This window comes from Episyrphus balteatus, chromosome 3, assembly GCF_945859705.1.
Source record: "Episyrphus balteatus chromosome 3, idEpiBalt1.1, whole genome shotgun sequence".
NCBI lineage: Eukaryota > Metazoa > Arthropoda > Insecta > Diptera > Syrphidae > Episyrphus > Episyrphus balteatus.
Genome location: NC_079136.1, coordinates 90,285,783 through 90,302,483, shown reverse-complemented (window position 1 = coordinate 90,302,483; position 16,701 = coordinate 90,285,783). Strand labels below are relative to the sequence as shown.

General features: G+C 28.6%; 1 protein-coding gene across 3 annotated transcripts in view; it reads right to left on the bottom strand.

Moving 5' to 3' along the window:
• Positions 1 to 1,339: 1,339 nt before the first annotated feature.
• Positions 1,340 to 16,701, bottom strand: part of LOC129913453 (uncharacterized) — a 711,188-nt gene continuing 695,826 nt past the window's right edge. For 2 of the 3 annotated variants that reach the window (XM_055992142.1, XM_055992143.1), the window contains exons 9-10: positions 13,886 to 14,225; positions 1,340 to 2,059 (exon numbers count right to left, since the gene is read on the bottom strand). In XM_055992142.1, coding sequence (XP_055848117.1) covers positions 1,746 to 2,059; positions 13,886 to 14,225 — 654 coding nt within the window. In that variant the 3' untranslated portion in view covers positions 1,340 to 1,745. The remainder of the gene's footprint in view (positions 2,060 to 13,885; positions 14,226 to 16,701) is intronic. The other variant, XM_055992144.1, reaches the window with a different exon arrangement.

Here is a 16,701-nt window from a genome sequence, read left to right as displayed (position 1 = left end):
GTCAAAACCTCGTAAAAACGGTATAAAAACTAAAAAATGGCCTATCGAGTATTTAATTTAGACAAAGCGACTGCCGTTAAGTTTTTGAAAATCGGTTGAGTTTAACGGCAGTGGCAGAAATCCAAAGACCAGCAGTTAAATTGTCTGCAAAGTTCAGGGTCATCAGTTTTTAGAGTATAAAACCTTAAAAGACACAAATTTATATTATGTATTTTTGGTGACTCTTGTGGAAGTCTTGCTTATCCCCAAAACAACTTTTAAGTTCTGATTTGACACACTGGTGTTTGTGCGGACTATAATTTTATGAATTAAGTCATAAAAAAATTTAAAAATTATTAAAGAAAAAAAAAGTATTGTGATGTCTTGGGATTCGAACCCCGCACTCCTGGTTCACAAGACAAATGGTTCAACAGTCTTACACTCTGAGTCAGCAGCTCTATCTGTCTTAAGTTGGACCTGGCGGTGCAACTATGTTAAACATATATTTTTTGGCTAGTTGAAACCGAATCCGAAGTCCATTTTGCCCCATCACGTCAGGTTTTCGAGAAAACCTTAAAAAATGTTACAGCCGCACAAAAAAAAATGTTTTTTATCTAGAGTTGCGACATAATATATATATATGTTTTTCGGGTCGATGAAACCAAATTTCATGTCTATTTTGCCCTATAACGTCAGGTTTTTGAGATTACCTAAAAAAAGATGTTCGTTTCAGAGTGTCTGTGATTACTTTTTGAGGTTATTTAGAAAACCTGGACGTGATCTGAAGTGAAACGGACTTCCGGTTCGGTTTCAGCGACCAAAAACACTTACCCCCATGTCAGAACTTTTTTTTTCTGCTTGCTCAAAAAATACCCTGTGACAGTCAATAAAAAAAAATAAACAAGGATTTTTTTTCCCTGACATCCAATCTAATATCAAGGTCATGTAAAAAGTTATCAATTATTTCGCAAACAACTTATTAAAGGCCAAGATGATGGTACAATATTGGTGAACAAAGTTTTGACCTATATTGGACTGACTTAGTAGTTTCGAAAAATGTACATATTAAGTTTTAAATTTCATAAAAAAACTATGCATAAAGTTATTTGCAAGGGCTCCCGTCAAATTATTTATTTATATTCAGTAACACAACCCATTTAGGAAGGAGTTTATTATTTGGTGTTTTTTCTGGGATCGGATAAGATAGGTATAATAACAACAATGGATGTTATGTGGGACCTTAAAACTGGTATACTGTGTATATTGTTTTGGAATTTCAATGAAAATGTACACACTAAATCTTACTATCTACTTACTTTCGTAGTCACTTTTTTTTGGATAAATTATACATAAAAGTTAGTTGGTTAGTTTTGTTTTTTTTTTTTTGTTTGTTTCTTTGTTTCTTCATACTTAGCCTAATCGATCAGGTGTAACGTTAAGATAAATTTATAACTATGTAGAAATAATTTATATACAAGTGTAAACCATCAAATAAGCTATATCCTATTTTTGTGTGGTTTTCTTTTGTTTTTTTTTTTTTTTTTTTTTTAATTTTAAAAACAATATGTCCGTTCTGATGTACTACTACTAGCTGTGGAACTCGTACTGCTATGCTGTTTGTTGCTCTGGTTAGCTTTGGTATCTTTTGATTTTGCTGCATCTATCAGAACAATTGCATTGGAATTTGGCTTAATCTGTAGAGGAGAAGTGGTGCTGCCACTGCCACCCGCTGGTAGACAAGTTGTATTGTCATCCTTTGGATTTTGTCATCCATAATAGAATTGTGAGTTGACTGGGACACCGGTAGATAGAGTCCTTGGTGCGGTTCCATCGTATGGGAAATTTGTGCAATGCTGCTGCTGCTGTTGCTGTTGCTGCTGCTGCTGCTGCTGTTGTTGCGGCCTGTGAGCCGATGCTGAAATTGGTGGTGACATAGCCACCATAGCTGTTTTGGGTGGTGTTGCCACCGTTGGTGGTCGGTGCAGTGTTCCATCGTGATCCATTATATATCCGGGTCCACGGAAAGTGGGTGCGGTAGTGTATTGTGCTAGCGATGAAATAGGAACGATGACAGTGGTGCCTGCAATAAAAACAAAACAAAATAAAAGTGATATAGAGGTAAAATTTAATTGTTAAACAAAAGGTTTAGTAGAGAAGCAAAATAAAATCAACTCGACTTTGAATAGTGTGGTTTTTCTCTTTGAAATAATTGTCATTGCAACTATGCTCTATAGGGGGAATGAATTTTATACATAACTAAGTTTATGAGTAAGGAACTGTTTACCACAACCTAAGCAACTAATTGTATTCATATAGAATTAATGAGTATAAACATAGTTAAATAAACTAATAATACATTATTATTTATTTATATAAATTTGTGAGATAAAAGTTGATGGAAATTCATAGAATGAATTCAGTTATTTTAATAAAGTTTGCAATACCAAGAACATGATGTTTTTTTTTTGTTTGTTATATGTACTTCATAAATTATGTTATTGAAAGTTATTTCACATATTTTGTTTACATAAAGTTCTCAGAAATGGATTAAATTGCATTTAATATGAAAAATATATTAAATAGCAATTTTATAGAATATTTTTTTTTTCTATATTTTTCTGGAGAGAATAATTAAGTACAAAACTTCTACCCACACAACGTTTTCAAACGAAGTAAGAAGTATATTAGAAATTTCAATTTTTTAAGAGTAAAATTAATTTGTTTCCCTATTACCTATTTTTGTACGATTTGTTTAAAAAATAAAATGCGTGACCTTACTTGAAAATTCCATAAATTAAAAATTATTAAAATTACGCTTTTACACGCGTATTGACTTATATCAAACGTTTAAATCGAAAAGCTAGAGCGCATTATTGTGGTTTGTACTTTTATAAACAGTGCTGCTAAAAACTCTTTTTTTTTTGTCATTTTCTTTAATTGAATTTAAATTACTTACCCAAAACTGACACAAAAAAATATTGTTAATATTTTTGTTTCGCCTTTAATCTTTCAGGTCAGCAATTTCAACACAAAATAATGATGTTTTACAAATAAAAAAAGTCAAAGTTTGGTCTGGAAAACTGGAGTTTTTTGAAAAAAATATTAAATCATCACATGACAAAAAGTCCGGAATGAATAAAATCGAACTCCAGATAACAATTTTACTTGACATTTCTACAAGACGACAATTCTGTCTGTCCGTCTATGTGTACCTCGAGCTACGGCTCGGCCAAACTTGGTAGTAAATAGTTTTGGGTGATTCCCTAGAGGACAAATTTGATTTTTTTGTTTAGGATCAAAACTAACTATGTAACGGAAATAGAAAAGTAATTATTTTTCAAAAACGGCTCTAACGATTTTTATTAAAATATGCATTATATTAAAATATACACCTGCCATAAAATGTTTTTTTTTTTTTTTTGTTTTCTGAATATCTCGTACAAGACTAACCTGATTTCAACAATAATTTTTATACAAAAGCAATTAAGTAAGAGTAATATTATAATTTTAGAAAACTTTCAAAAACCATATTTTTGGATTTTTTTTGAAAAATCAATTTGTGAAAAATTTTGAAATTTGGGTTTTATTTGTGTAAACTGTAAATTCATTATTTCTTCAAAATGACATACAAACAATTTTTTGAAAAATGTTAAACAAATTTTGTATATAAAAAAATATTATTTTTTTAGAATCGATGAACCATGGCAGCCATCACGAAAAAGTGACGCCATTTTCTCCCGTTCCACTTGAAATTTTTAGCAGTGCATCAAAAATTTCAATACAAAAATCTTCTATAGCTTAATTGAAAGATATTAACCTAAAGTTGAATGAACATGAAGGATTTTTAAAAATTCTGTGATTTAATGGGGTAAAAAGGGTTAAAACAAAATTGAAAAAATGTGGCTTCTTTCTAAACGCGACGTTTAGAAAGTTGAATATTTTTTTAATCGATAGATAAATTTATTGTCAGGCCGACAATAGTATTGAAAAAATTCTAAAAAATTAAATGGTTTTTTAAAAACTAAAACATAAGGTAGACCTTTATCAAAGTAGTGATTATAGGTAGGGGACATTTTTTTGACAATTTCAAAAACGTCATTCGAAAGATAATAAAAAAAAAATATATTACAAATTTTTTTTAAATCTGTGAGTTTCAAAATATGAATTTTTGAAAAACACCTACTTTTTTTTGGGATATTTTTGGGTGAGTTTTTATTTTTTGAATTTTTCGTAGATAATGTTTAAAAAATCTCAAACTTGTAGAACATATTATAGTCTATAACCGTGCACATGTAAGCGCAAATAATTGGTATTCTTAAATGATTTTTGACCGAATAACGGGAAAAACAAGTTTTTTTGTCCCAAGTTTTTTGACAGTTTTTAATGTGGGAAGTACCGTATTCTCAGTTTGAAATTTCGACATGGTTGGCTTTAAAAATTCTAACTTTTTTTTTAGGCATCATACAAATATTATTGAAGCGTCATATGAAAGGTGAAATAATAAGCTTTCTTATGATATAAAATTTAATCTATTTTGTCAAAGAAAAAAATTAATTTAATTTTATGAAGATAAAAATGATTGATATTTTTGTTTTTGTATTTGTTTTTTTTTTTTTTTTGATAAAAACTGATTGGGTTCAAAAAATTCTAGCTCTTTTTGTAGATGTCACACAGACATGGGCGATATGAATATTTTGAGCTGAAATAATAGGCTTTCAGATGGTATTAAATTTATTATAGGTTTTATATAAAAAAAAAATTGATTTTTGGGTGATGAAAGTGATTTTTTCACTTTTTTCATAAGAAATTATTGTTTTTAATAAATTACCTATTTCAATACTTTTTGCACATTGTAAAAATTTAAAAATGGTCCTTAGAAGAAATATTTGGCTTTTTAATGCTTTAATTTTTTTTTTTGTAAGCTTTTCAAATAAAAAAATTAATATAATGAGAAAAAAAAGGTAAAAACACAACCTGTTTTCTTACGACGTTATCACGTAAAATCATCGTTCGTAAACCGGCCTTACAGACAACCATTTTTTTTCTAAAAATTGCTTTTCGTTTTTATACCTACAAGAAATTCAGATGGAATACCTTGCTTCGTGATCAAAATTATAAAAACGGTGTTTCGTCAATTTTAAAAAGAGATTTTATGTATTTTCTTACATCATCATAAATGTTAGATAAGAACTGCTTTTACCATAAGAGCTAGTACGTTCTGTGCAATTTATTTATCTAACCATTTGATAAAAGCCAATTATATTAATTCAATTTATAAGTTCAAGTGCCCTCAACTCCAAAAATTTATAAATAATAATAATAATTTAAATAATTTTTTTTATTATTTTTTTCTTCGTCAATTATATTATTTTAAAGTTTTTACTGCGTGGTGAAAGCGTATTAATATAAGTTTTTTAAACTGTCTACAAATTTATTTTTTACTTTTTAGTCTTAGCATATAATTGAAAGTAGGTGCAATCAGGGTTCCCAGGTTTTCAAAATAAAAATCCCCTTTTTTTAACACCAAAACGTTTATTTTTCCCCTTTTTCGTAAAAAAAATTACCTTTTCTCCAAAAAAAATCTTTTTTTAAACATATTAATTTTGTAAATAAAAATAAAAACTTTATAATGGACATAAGTTAATAAAAAAAATTAACAAAAATGAAGCTCCAAAAACATATTTCATTTTCAAACTAAAAACAGTCAAAATAAAATTTATGAAGTATGGCACTACTTCATAAATTTTATTTTGAGGGTAAATCTAAAATATCAGTGCAAATTTAATAAAAAATGGAAGTTATTTTCTATATTTAATGTATTTTTATAAATCATAGAGTATTTATGCCGATTATGGCAGGCTTTTTTAACAACGATGTCTTAAAAATGTATAAGTATTTTTTTTTACTACCGCGGCTGCTGGCTGAATATTTCGTTTGATATACCCAAAAAAGTTCAGATTCCCTCAATGAAATATTTTGAGGAGTGAATTAAAAAATGGAAGCACCCTAGTTTTTAGTAGAGCTGTCAAATTAAAAAATCCACTTAGCGTGGAATATGATAGTTTATCTCGAAATTAAGTTTTATTTAAATTGATTCCATTGTTCAAAGATTGTGTCTAATGTTTTTGTAAGTTTAAATTTTTCCCCTTTTAGATATTTTTTCCCCTTTTTTATCCCCGTCCCCTATTTTATCCCTTTCGTCTAAGAAAATCGGCAAAAATGGTGATTTTCCCCTCAACCTGGGAACCCTATGTGAAATTCTATTTTTACTTAGATATTTATTTTGTCGTTAAATAATTGCTCAATTCATTTTATAAAAACAAAGAAAAAAACTTTTGTTAAAGCTCTGAACCAAACAATTCGGAGAGACACAACCCCTCAATAAAAAGTTCCCTAAAGTAATATATCCCAACGCTTGTCAGACATATAACTTTTTTTTCATTTTGTCTTTGACTCCTGTTAAACATCCCTTCAGTCAATCGAATAACTACACAAGTTAACTTTTTTTTCGTTACTGAGTAGGTACATACTCCTGTTTCCGGTAAGTTTTGTAATAGAATTGTTATAGAATTCAACAGCTACATCCAATACCTATTTTGTTCTTCTTTAAAGAGCCAATAAAACCCAACAAAAATTGGTAGATTCATAGCTTTTCTATTCAAAGAATTCACTTTGATTTCCACCTAACAGGAGGAAAATAACAATTCAATGTCCATCACAAATCTTTCTCTTCTGTTACACGTACCTTAAAAAAAAAAATAATGAGTTGTCCATTACTATTCAGTTAAGCTATAAAAAACTACGGCATTCTACTTAAGTTGAATGTTTTCGTTTTTATTCCTGGGACAAAAGTCATAAGTGGATAGAAAAATCACGACATTTTTTTCGAAGCAAGTTGAGGTTATACCTAAATGAATTTTGGAAGTAAGGTATGTTCAAAATTTGAAAGTCATTTGGTTTATTCATTGAAACTCTTGTTTTTTTCGAACAATTTCTTCAAGTTTTTTTAACTAGAAAAATAATTGCTTGGTAATAATTAGTTGAATTGAAAAGTATCATAACTAAATGTCAATTGATCGTTATAACAACAGAAACATTTTCTCCGTTTTAAATGCATACAATTTGAAAACCTTCAATTATAAAAACTAAAACAACTTCATAAAATATTTTTTTCTCGAAAACAATATATGAACCTTTAGGAACAGAAATCAGGAACTCTTCAAACACATAGATATCGTTGAAATTGCCCACTTTTAGTATCACAAAGTTTTTTTTCTTGTGTTTCAATAGAACTGTTACGTCTATAACAGATACGTAGTGAAGGTGTATTTGAACAGATATGTTCCACAGTTAAATACAAACAAAAATCCTCTTGCATCTCTAGAAATTTTATTTTTCAGTTTATCATTTTCCATTTGATCTAAATGGAAAATAACTTTATCACTATCATTTTTTTTTATTAAATCATTTATTTAAAAAGTACTATGAACTTCTTGCAAAAGAGAAAAAAAAAAAAAAAACGAATTATAGAATAGATGTGCATCACTCATAAGCAAGTGATACAGACAATTTAATATTTTCAATTTTATTATCAAGAGAACGACGACGACAAGGATGACAATATGAAAAGTGTTTTCCGTTATTATCATGAGCATAAGGTAAAAGAGCATCCATAGAAAAAAGTGAATGAAAAATGGAATATTATTGAAAATTGGCAGGCAAAACTATACAAAGAAACTTATTTAATTTAGTGTTTGTTTTGGTTTAGGTCTAATATTGAATTCTTAAAACATATTAATTTATCTTGATCAACTTTTAAAATTCTATAATACACTCTTAAGCAATTTTGAAATTTTATTTCCTTGAAAAAAAAAAAAAAAATAATAATTTTGCTAAATTGATCTAAAATGTAAAAGCACTGCACTATACTTTTAAGTAAGTACACATAAACCTACTGACACTTCATAACTTAAATGTGAAAAAAAACTTGCTTCATAAGTTGGATTAACAAAGATTTTCTTGTCAGTGTTGAGATTATTTTATTTTAGCTAGCCAAAAAAGATAAAATTTCTTTGTCTTATTAAATTGTGTTTTGTTGTGGTGTAGCTTAATTTTATTCTGTGTTTTTCAATGAAGGAGTTGCGAATATTGACGAAAAAGTTAAAGGATCTCCATGAATTTCTTAAAATTGTTTGTATAAAATATAAGAATGCTAATACAAATAATTCAATACCTATTATAAATTGATGTTATTGAAAGTTCACTGTGGCGTATGCGTACTGTGACCATATTTCTGGAAGCCAAACCCGGGACGGATAAAAAATTCGTTGGATCGTTTTGAAAATATTGATTTAAAAAAAAAATTAAAAATTTTTGTAAATGAGTTTTCATAATTCTTCCTTTTTTTGATATTAAGATTTCCTAAACGATTTTATGGGAGCGTTTTTGTTGAAATCATTTAAGTCGTTTACGAAATCAGAAATCAAGAAAATGGTTTTTTAATATTGTCTGTTAATAACTTCTAAAAAAATATTTTTTTAATCAAATTCGGGAGAGCTGTTTTTTTAACATTTTTATTTAAATGGTTTTGAAATTGTAAGAACCTTAACACAATTTTTAACATGTCCTTAAAAGTTTTGAAACTTATCTGGGTTCTTTACTCTTCCATATGTTGTTCTTTATTCGAAAACATTTTTCCTGGTGTAGCAACCTGACAAACAGAAGCTGGAACTAAATATTGACGAACATTTAAAAAAAACTAAAGCCTAGTTTAGAGGAAAAACGAAAATTTTCATACAAAACCAGCACAACGAAATCGTAAACGAAAATTTTGCTTTTCGTTGCACAGTACGCAGCTTAGGCAACGAAATTCTTACCTGTGCAAGAATATATGGAGAGTTTTTAATCGTTTTTTTACTTTGGAGACTTAAAAAATGTTTCGTTTTGCTTCAGCAGCGTACCAGAAAAATTTTAATTTCCAACCACTGTTTTCTTGTTTTCCGTACAAAGTATTTAAAATATTAAATACAAAAATCAGAGAATGTGCAAATACGGGACAATCACGGGACAAATTACAAAATACGGGACACTTATACGTCCCGGGTTTCTTAAATAAAAACCCGGGACAAGCTGTAGAAATACGGGACAGTCCCGGGTAAACCGGGACGGATGGTCACCGTACGTATGCGTAATATTTTTGAATGGGTAATGTTAAAGCGAATATAATGATGAAATTGAAGCATAATTTTATCGAAGAAAAATGATATCTATACAAACATATTTCGTTATTTGATTTTCAATTCAATTTTATGGTTAGTCAAAATCCGGGTTTGTCTCGTAAAATAGGACAAAATGAAATTATTTCCTTAACAATTTTTTTTTTTTATTTTTTTTTGTGGAAAAATGTTTAAATGTTTGATTGAATGAAATCGAATAAAAAATTTCAAGTGTTTTATATCTTTAACGATTTTGTATTTTTTCGAAAAATTTTCGAAATCAAAGCAGCAAAATGAAACCGATATAGAAATCGATATCAAAGGGAAAATGAAGTGTGTAGTGTAGAGAGAATTTATATTCACATAGCTATTTTTATTTTATTTTTTTTTTTTTTTTTTTCAAGTTTATAACAACATGGGAAAAGCTGGTGTTTATGTCAGTAGTTAAGATTTTCGCAACTAATTGAGAAATATACAGATATATCTTAAGTATTCGCTCAAGCGAAGAGAAATAATGCTATCACTTGACTTGAAGAACATTTTTTCTCAGTTAAGCTCCATAAAAAACAGCGAAATAAAGTCAAAATTGACTATCTCAGAATTGACTATTACAGAAATATAAAAGTTGATGTAGATATATTATTTAAAAGAAAACGTAATAGAAAAGATTTTTTTTTGAAAATCAAAAAAATCAAAAAATGCATATAACAATCAAACGCTTAAAAAAACCCGACCACAAATCCGTTTGGATTTCTTATACAATTGCCAGGAAATGTATTAAATGAAGAGCCTATTTAATAAAGGTACAAAATGATTTGTTACTTATTATTTAAAACACACATTGCCTACGAAATTAACGTATAATTTTTCTTATTTATTGTAAAAAAAAAAAAAATACGAAATGGTACCTATTAGGAGATACCCATATTAAAAGTGTAAAAATAATGTAAAATTAATATTAAAAATATTAAAACAGTAGTAAATCTTAAACAAACTTTGCATCTACCCAAACTTACACCTATACCAAATTTAAATGTAAGTGCAAGCTAAATTCGTATCTTTTTTTCCTTTAGTGTTATAGAAGACTCAAAGTTTTTAATATTTTCCCAAGGTATTAAAAATCTGAAGAATTATGCAGAAAATTGTTTCTTAATAAAACAACATTAAAAACTTTCCATGACAATATCTTTTCAAATTATTTAGCAATTATATGCATCTACCTATATTATTTTAAACCCTGTCTAATTGATACTGAAGGCTTTTGTTTTGTGCATTATAATATTAAACTTTAAGTTAACCCTTCTATTACATACATACATTACCTACATAAAGCATTTCCGACGTATGAATGTTTTATATTTAATATATTATGTATGTATGTAGATAGATAATTTGTTTTTAACAACAGTATCATCTTTTAAAATATTAGAAATAACTAATGTATTCAAATAGATACATATCTACTGCTATATTGTTAACCAAGTTCTTCGTATACTAATTTTCATAAAAGTCACTTCAATAATATCACATTTCTAACATTAATTAATCCTGTTGTCACATCGTCAGACCACAAATTGGATGAAATAGCATTTTTATGAACTATATATAATTTTTTTTTTTTTAAACTAGCTTTCAAAACAAATGGGACAATATTAAACTCACTGTCAGTTAATGCAATGAAAAATTCTCGCAAATCTGTGTACACATTTACCATATAGAAACCTACGTCAATATATGCTTGTCTGTCAGCCATAGCTACGTGAGGAGCAGCTAAAAATCGAAATGTACTATCACGAGTCATTAGTATTCCGGGCAAGCAATGCAAAATTAAAAATGTGGATCTTCAAATTTCTTCATATACGTTGTCAAGTTCATATTCTATATAGGAAGAGAAAATTGTTTCCATTTTCTTTTTGTTGTTGTTATTTCTATTATTTTTGTTTTTGTCATTTCAATACCTACAATAAAGTTTGTTATTCTTATTATAAAGGACATTTCGCCTGGTCAAGCATTATATAGCCATGACGTTGATGCTAAAACCTGATGGTCAGTCACAATTCTGAAATGGTTTAGCTATTCCAAAAAAACACGAACAACTCCTTTTAATCGAATTTCTCTTTATGAACACTTCAAAATCATTCCCATCGTCTCATCAAGAGGTTTAGGAAAAAAAAAAAAAAAAAAACAAACGAAAAATTCAAATAGGAAAACTTGAAAATACTAACACAAGACCAAAACCATATAAAGTCAATGAAAGTATAACCCACAATAAGAGTTGAAGAAGTGTTCTTTGGCGTGGTCGCTGAAGGTATTACGGATGCCTCGAACAAGAACTTGAGTGTAGGGAATTTTAACAAAAAGCATATAAATTTATGGTTACTACAAACATGGTTACCATGCTAGGCAAAATTCTGTCTTTATAATTTTGATCAAAATATTTTCTAAAATAAGAACAAGGCTCTACAAACATTTCCTAAGCATTTTTATAATCCTTTATATCTGAAATCAGTTTAATTTTTCCCATTATAAAGTATTTCGAATAGATTAAAAAGCTATGGAAAATTAAGTGATCCCGAGTAAAAATAGAAATTGAATTTTTAAAGAAAAAAATAAAAAAAATCTTGACAGCCGCACCACACCGCCGTTTGGCGGAAAATGTGGGTCGGCGCACCAAATGCACCACCAGCGCACCACCGCCAGACCACGACTGCACCACGTTCACACCATTTCATTTTGTATGAAAAATGAAGCAGATCCGCCAACAACTGGATTTAGTAGTTTAAGACTATTTTTTAAAAAAATTTTGCCAAAAATAAACTTACCTACTTCAAACAAAATGATATATTTACGACCACATAATATTTCACGGAGAAAAAGACTCAAGTAGCACAAAAGTCTAAGATACACCAAAATATTTGGTGTATTTTTTGCACTTTCGTGATATGCATTTTGAATATAAAAAATACACCATTTTCTCGTATAAAATAAACTCCGGTGGTTAAAAAAATATACTGATTTTGGTGTATAAATGGCACTAGTGGTATATTAAATGATCTGTTTTTGGTGAAAATTATCCCTTTGAAATTGAAAAATACACAATAAATCTATGGATAAAATACACCATTTAAATTATTCTGATTTAAAATTTGAACCAAAGTTTATTTTGTATCTCAAACAGTTTGATGAATTCTAATTCACACCATTTCTTATGAAATAAATGAAAATGAATTTTTATTCACTTTCATAATATTGCCATAAGAAACCAATGGTTAAATATGATTTTGTTTGCCAAATTTTAAAACGAAACACATTCTATCTACTAATTTTAGATGCTACCCCCTCTAAAAATCGAGCGCCTCAAAAATGTCAGTGAATTAATGATTTTTTTTTCGATTTTAAGAATCCATTTTTCAAAAATTATAATTTTTGTGTTGTTTTACATTTTTTTAAGAAAAGTTATTTTATAATGAATCGAAAAAACTAAGAATGCGGGACTATTAGGTCGATAAATATACTATTTTAATAAAATAATTAATCGCTTTCTTCTATTTTTAAATGGCGTCCATTGAAAAATATGGCGTCTCCCACATATGCATTTTGGTGAATTTTATGTCCACAGGGTGTGCTTCCTACACCAAACAGAGTGTACAAAATAAACCGTTTTGGTTGATTTCAGAATCAAATAATTTTATGCACCATTAATGGTATATTATAAAAACAACTGAATAACGGTGTATTTTTTGCACGGAATCTTAAAAAATTGTTGAAATTTTGTACAGAAAAGACAGTGGTATAATTTTTATACCACTCATTTTGAGAAATACACCATATTTTTTCAATTTTCTCAATTTTACACCAAAATTAATGAATTTACACCAATTTATACACAAGTGTGCTACTTGAGGACTAACTAAAATTAAGCGGATTTCTGCATGGTTTTTTGTCAAAATTACTTCCGTCCTAAAATAAACAGAAATATACTTAATTTAAGATGAAAATCTTTTCTCATTATCGTAAAAATAAAGAGATTTTCATCTTAAATTAAATGGATTTCGTCTTATTTTAAGACGGAAGTCATCCTAACAAAAAAAAAACATGCAGAAATCCGCCTTATTTTAGGTATAATAAACAGCATCCTGGTAACCATATAACAACATAACTATATGAAACGTTTGCACACAAGTTTTAAGAAAGAACATCACAAAATCTACCGAGAATTCCTCTCACGTTTGAAGGATTCATCAAACTTTCAAAAATCAAACAATAAGCTTGGTTGTGTGTATAGGGTAAGCCATGATGAAACCCTCTAAGTTGATATAGTATGAGCTGAGCATGGGAAAAGGATTCTACACACATCGACAAACCAAAATCTCATTTAAGTTTTGTTCTATGTACATACGACTACACATGTAGATATACATTCATATATTAGGTATGTTTGTATTTTATGTTATTTTTTTTTTCTAGTAATTCCTGTTTGCTTGGTACCATCCGGTTCCGATATCTTTCTAGTTAACAAGATAAGGGCGGCCAGAACAAAAAACCGTGAATTTGTGTATATAGTAGAGATAGATGGGGTTTTTGTGTTCTGCCCCGTCTGCCCGCGGGTAAAAGTCATGTTAAGAGGGTATTTTCAACGATATTACAAGTTATTGTGTGTTGTTGTTGCTGTCGGTCCCTGTCATCCTTACCTATTGCACTACTACTGACATTTGATGTCTGCTGTCCAGAACCGACAATGTTACCTGCTGCAGCTGTTCCTGGTGATGTTGATGTTGATGGCAGATGGATTTGGGGCGCCCCAATAGTGTTTGTTGTCGTCGTCGTTGAAGTTGCTGCCGCCATGTAAGCATTCGATATTCCGATAATATCTGGTGATTGTCTGGGACCGGTGCCAACGCCACCGCCACTGCCACAAATCAGGGGGTTGGCCATTGTGGGTGGTAAAAGCATTGTAGATGAGGTATGTGATATATTTGATGGACCCAGGCTACCATATAAACTAGATGTTGGTCCATAAGTTATGTAGTTCTAGTAAAAGAGAATAAACGAGATGCCGAAGTTAGACATAAGGACAAAATATTGAGGATGCAATTTTTATTTATTTTGTTTTTGTTATAAAAAAAAAAAAAAACAAACTTATAATATAAGAACATTAATGAAAAATGAAAATGTTTTTGGAAGGATCCTTACTTTTTTTATTTATTTTTCTAATTTTTTTTTTCTTAACAAAATATATAACATTTGCGTATATGTACATTTGAAAATATAATAAAGGACCTTTCTTTTGTATGCACAGGATTACAATGAAGGCAAACAAAATATTTACTGTAGAATTTGTTAGTAGAAAAAATATTAAATATTTACTCATAAAATAGACCAGGGTTCGTTTTATAAATCATACTGAATATAAATATGAAAGAAGTTTCCCTTTTCTTGGCAATTCATATGACTTACGACTAACATAATGTACATACATGCATAAACATATCTATGATGAAATTGTTTAAAGGTTAGAAATTATAAGGTAGGACAAAAATGTGTAAGTACTCGTATCAAAATTATGCTCAGGTGTACGCATGTAGTGTTTGAATATGGTAAACTTACTTTTGATATGATACCGGGGATATATTTTATTTTGCTATTGTAACTATTATGAATATTAATTCAAACATTTAAGCTGTCAACAAATCTTTTAGGATTTTCATTTTTGACTTGATCTACGAGTTTTCGTTTCGTGTCAAATAATTGATTGAAATTTTTCACAGATAATTCTTAATAATTCCAAGGTTTTTTTTAACTATTGATAAAAAAAAGGTTAAAAATATTAAAGACAAAATTTAAAAGTCTGCAACCAAATAAACAGCAATTTTTTTTGCAGAATTTTGTAAGACAGAATTATGAAAAGCAGAATTAAAAAAAAAAAAACTGCATTTTGAAAGCAGAATTTTGATCCCAACCTGTTCTTAATCATTGAAGCCGTTTTTGAGAATACAACTTTTATAAACAATTTTCTTGTAGATTTTGCGATTTCTAAAATAACACTGAAATTAGGACGAAAAATACAAAAAAATCATAACAAAAAAAAAGCTTTCGTGACCAGTCCTATCTCACTAGTGTAAGTTACAGTAATGTCTCAGTAGGAACTTTTATATACAGTTTAATGTTCAGTAATTTGCTTTTTGACCAGTCTTCACTCGCGGAGGGCGAGTCCTAAATATAAATTTGAGGGAATTTTTTGTTAGATATTGTTCAAAGAAATTGGTAATCACCCTGGATTTGTTTTGTTTTTATAATTTATAACTATGTGTTATAAAATATTTTTTCAGCATCAACAGAATTCCGTACTGGGTTGGGGTCAAAATTCTGCCGGGGTCAAAATTCGTCTGTCAAAATTCTACTTTCCAAAATTCTGCTTTCAAAATTCTGCTTTTCAAAATTCTGTTTTTCAAAATTCTGCGCGCGCTTGTTAACATTTTCCAAACCCTTTTTTAATTTTTTGCAGAATTCTGTAAAATTATCTTTTTCGAAAATTATCTGCTTATTTGATTACTTACCTATTATGTAGGTAAGTAATTATGTCATTCTTTGAATGCATACTTTTTGAACAAAAAAACTCTGCTAATTGTGTTTTTTTTTTTTTTTCACAGCATATGCCCTTAGATCTCATTAATCCGCATTATAGTAATTCAACTTTACTACTTTCCTTACTGTTTATTGTGTAACTGTCCCCAACATTGTTATAATGCATAGACTGACTTTCTTATAATTCACATCTATAAACCGTTGAAAACTATGAGAAAGTAGAAAGAAAGATACAACATATTCCTCCTTAGTCAATTTTTTGTACATTCATTTCTATTTGATAAATTAATAAATTTTTGATTATTTTTCGAAATTATTTAACATTAAAAATCTTTTCTTAATAATGAACATAAAAAAAAAACTGATAGTGAGTAAGTAACCAAAAACGCAGTGAGGAGGTAATTTTACTAAATTCTGCAAAAAATTAAAAAATGGTTTGGAAAATGTTTAAAAGCGCGCGCTTTTAAACACTTTTTAATTTTTTGCAGAATTTTGTAAAACAGAATTATGAAAAGCACAATTTTGAAAAGCACAATTTTGAAAAACAGAATTTTGAAAAGCAGAATTTTGAAAGCAGAATTTTGTAAAGCATAATTTTGAAACCAGAACTTTGAAAAAAGAATTTTGACCCCAACCCTTTTTCTTAAGCCAGCGCATATGCTATAAAAAATAAATTGCACGACTGGGGTCGCACGTACTTGCTCTTATGCTTAAAGTGACTATAATGTTAAAGCTTTTTATTCAAGAAATTTAAAATTTGATATTTTGAAGAAATTTCATAAGTAGTATAAAAAAATTAAATCTGTTTTTATAATTAATTAAACTCCGTTATAAATTATCTTAAAAAAAAAAAACAAATATGCCATTTTATTTCTTGTATAAAAAGGTATTTTTAGAAAAAAAATTTCGAAACTTGTAGGAG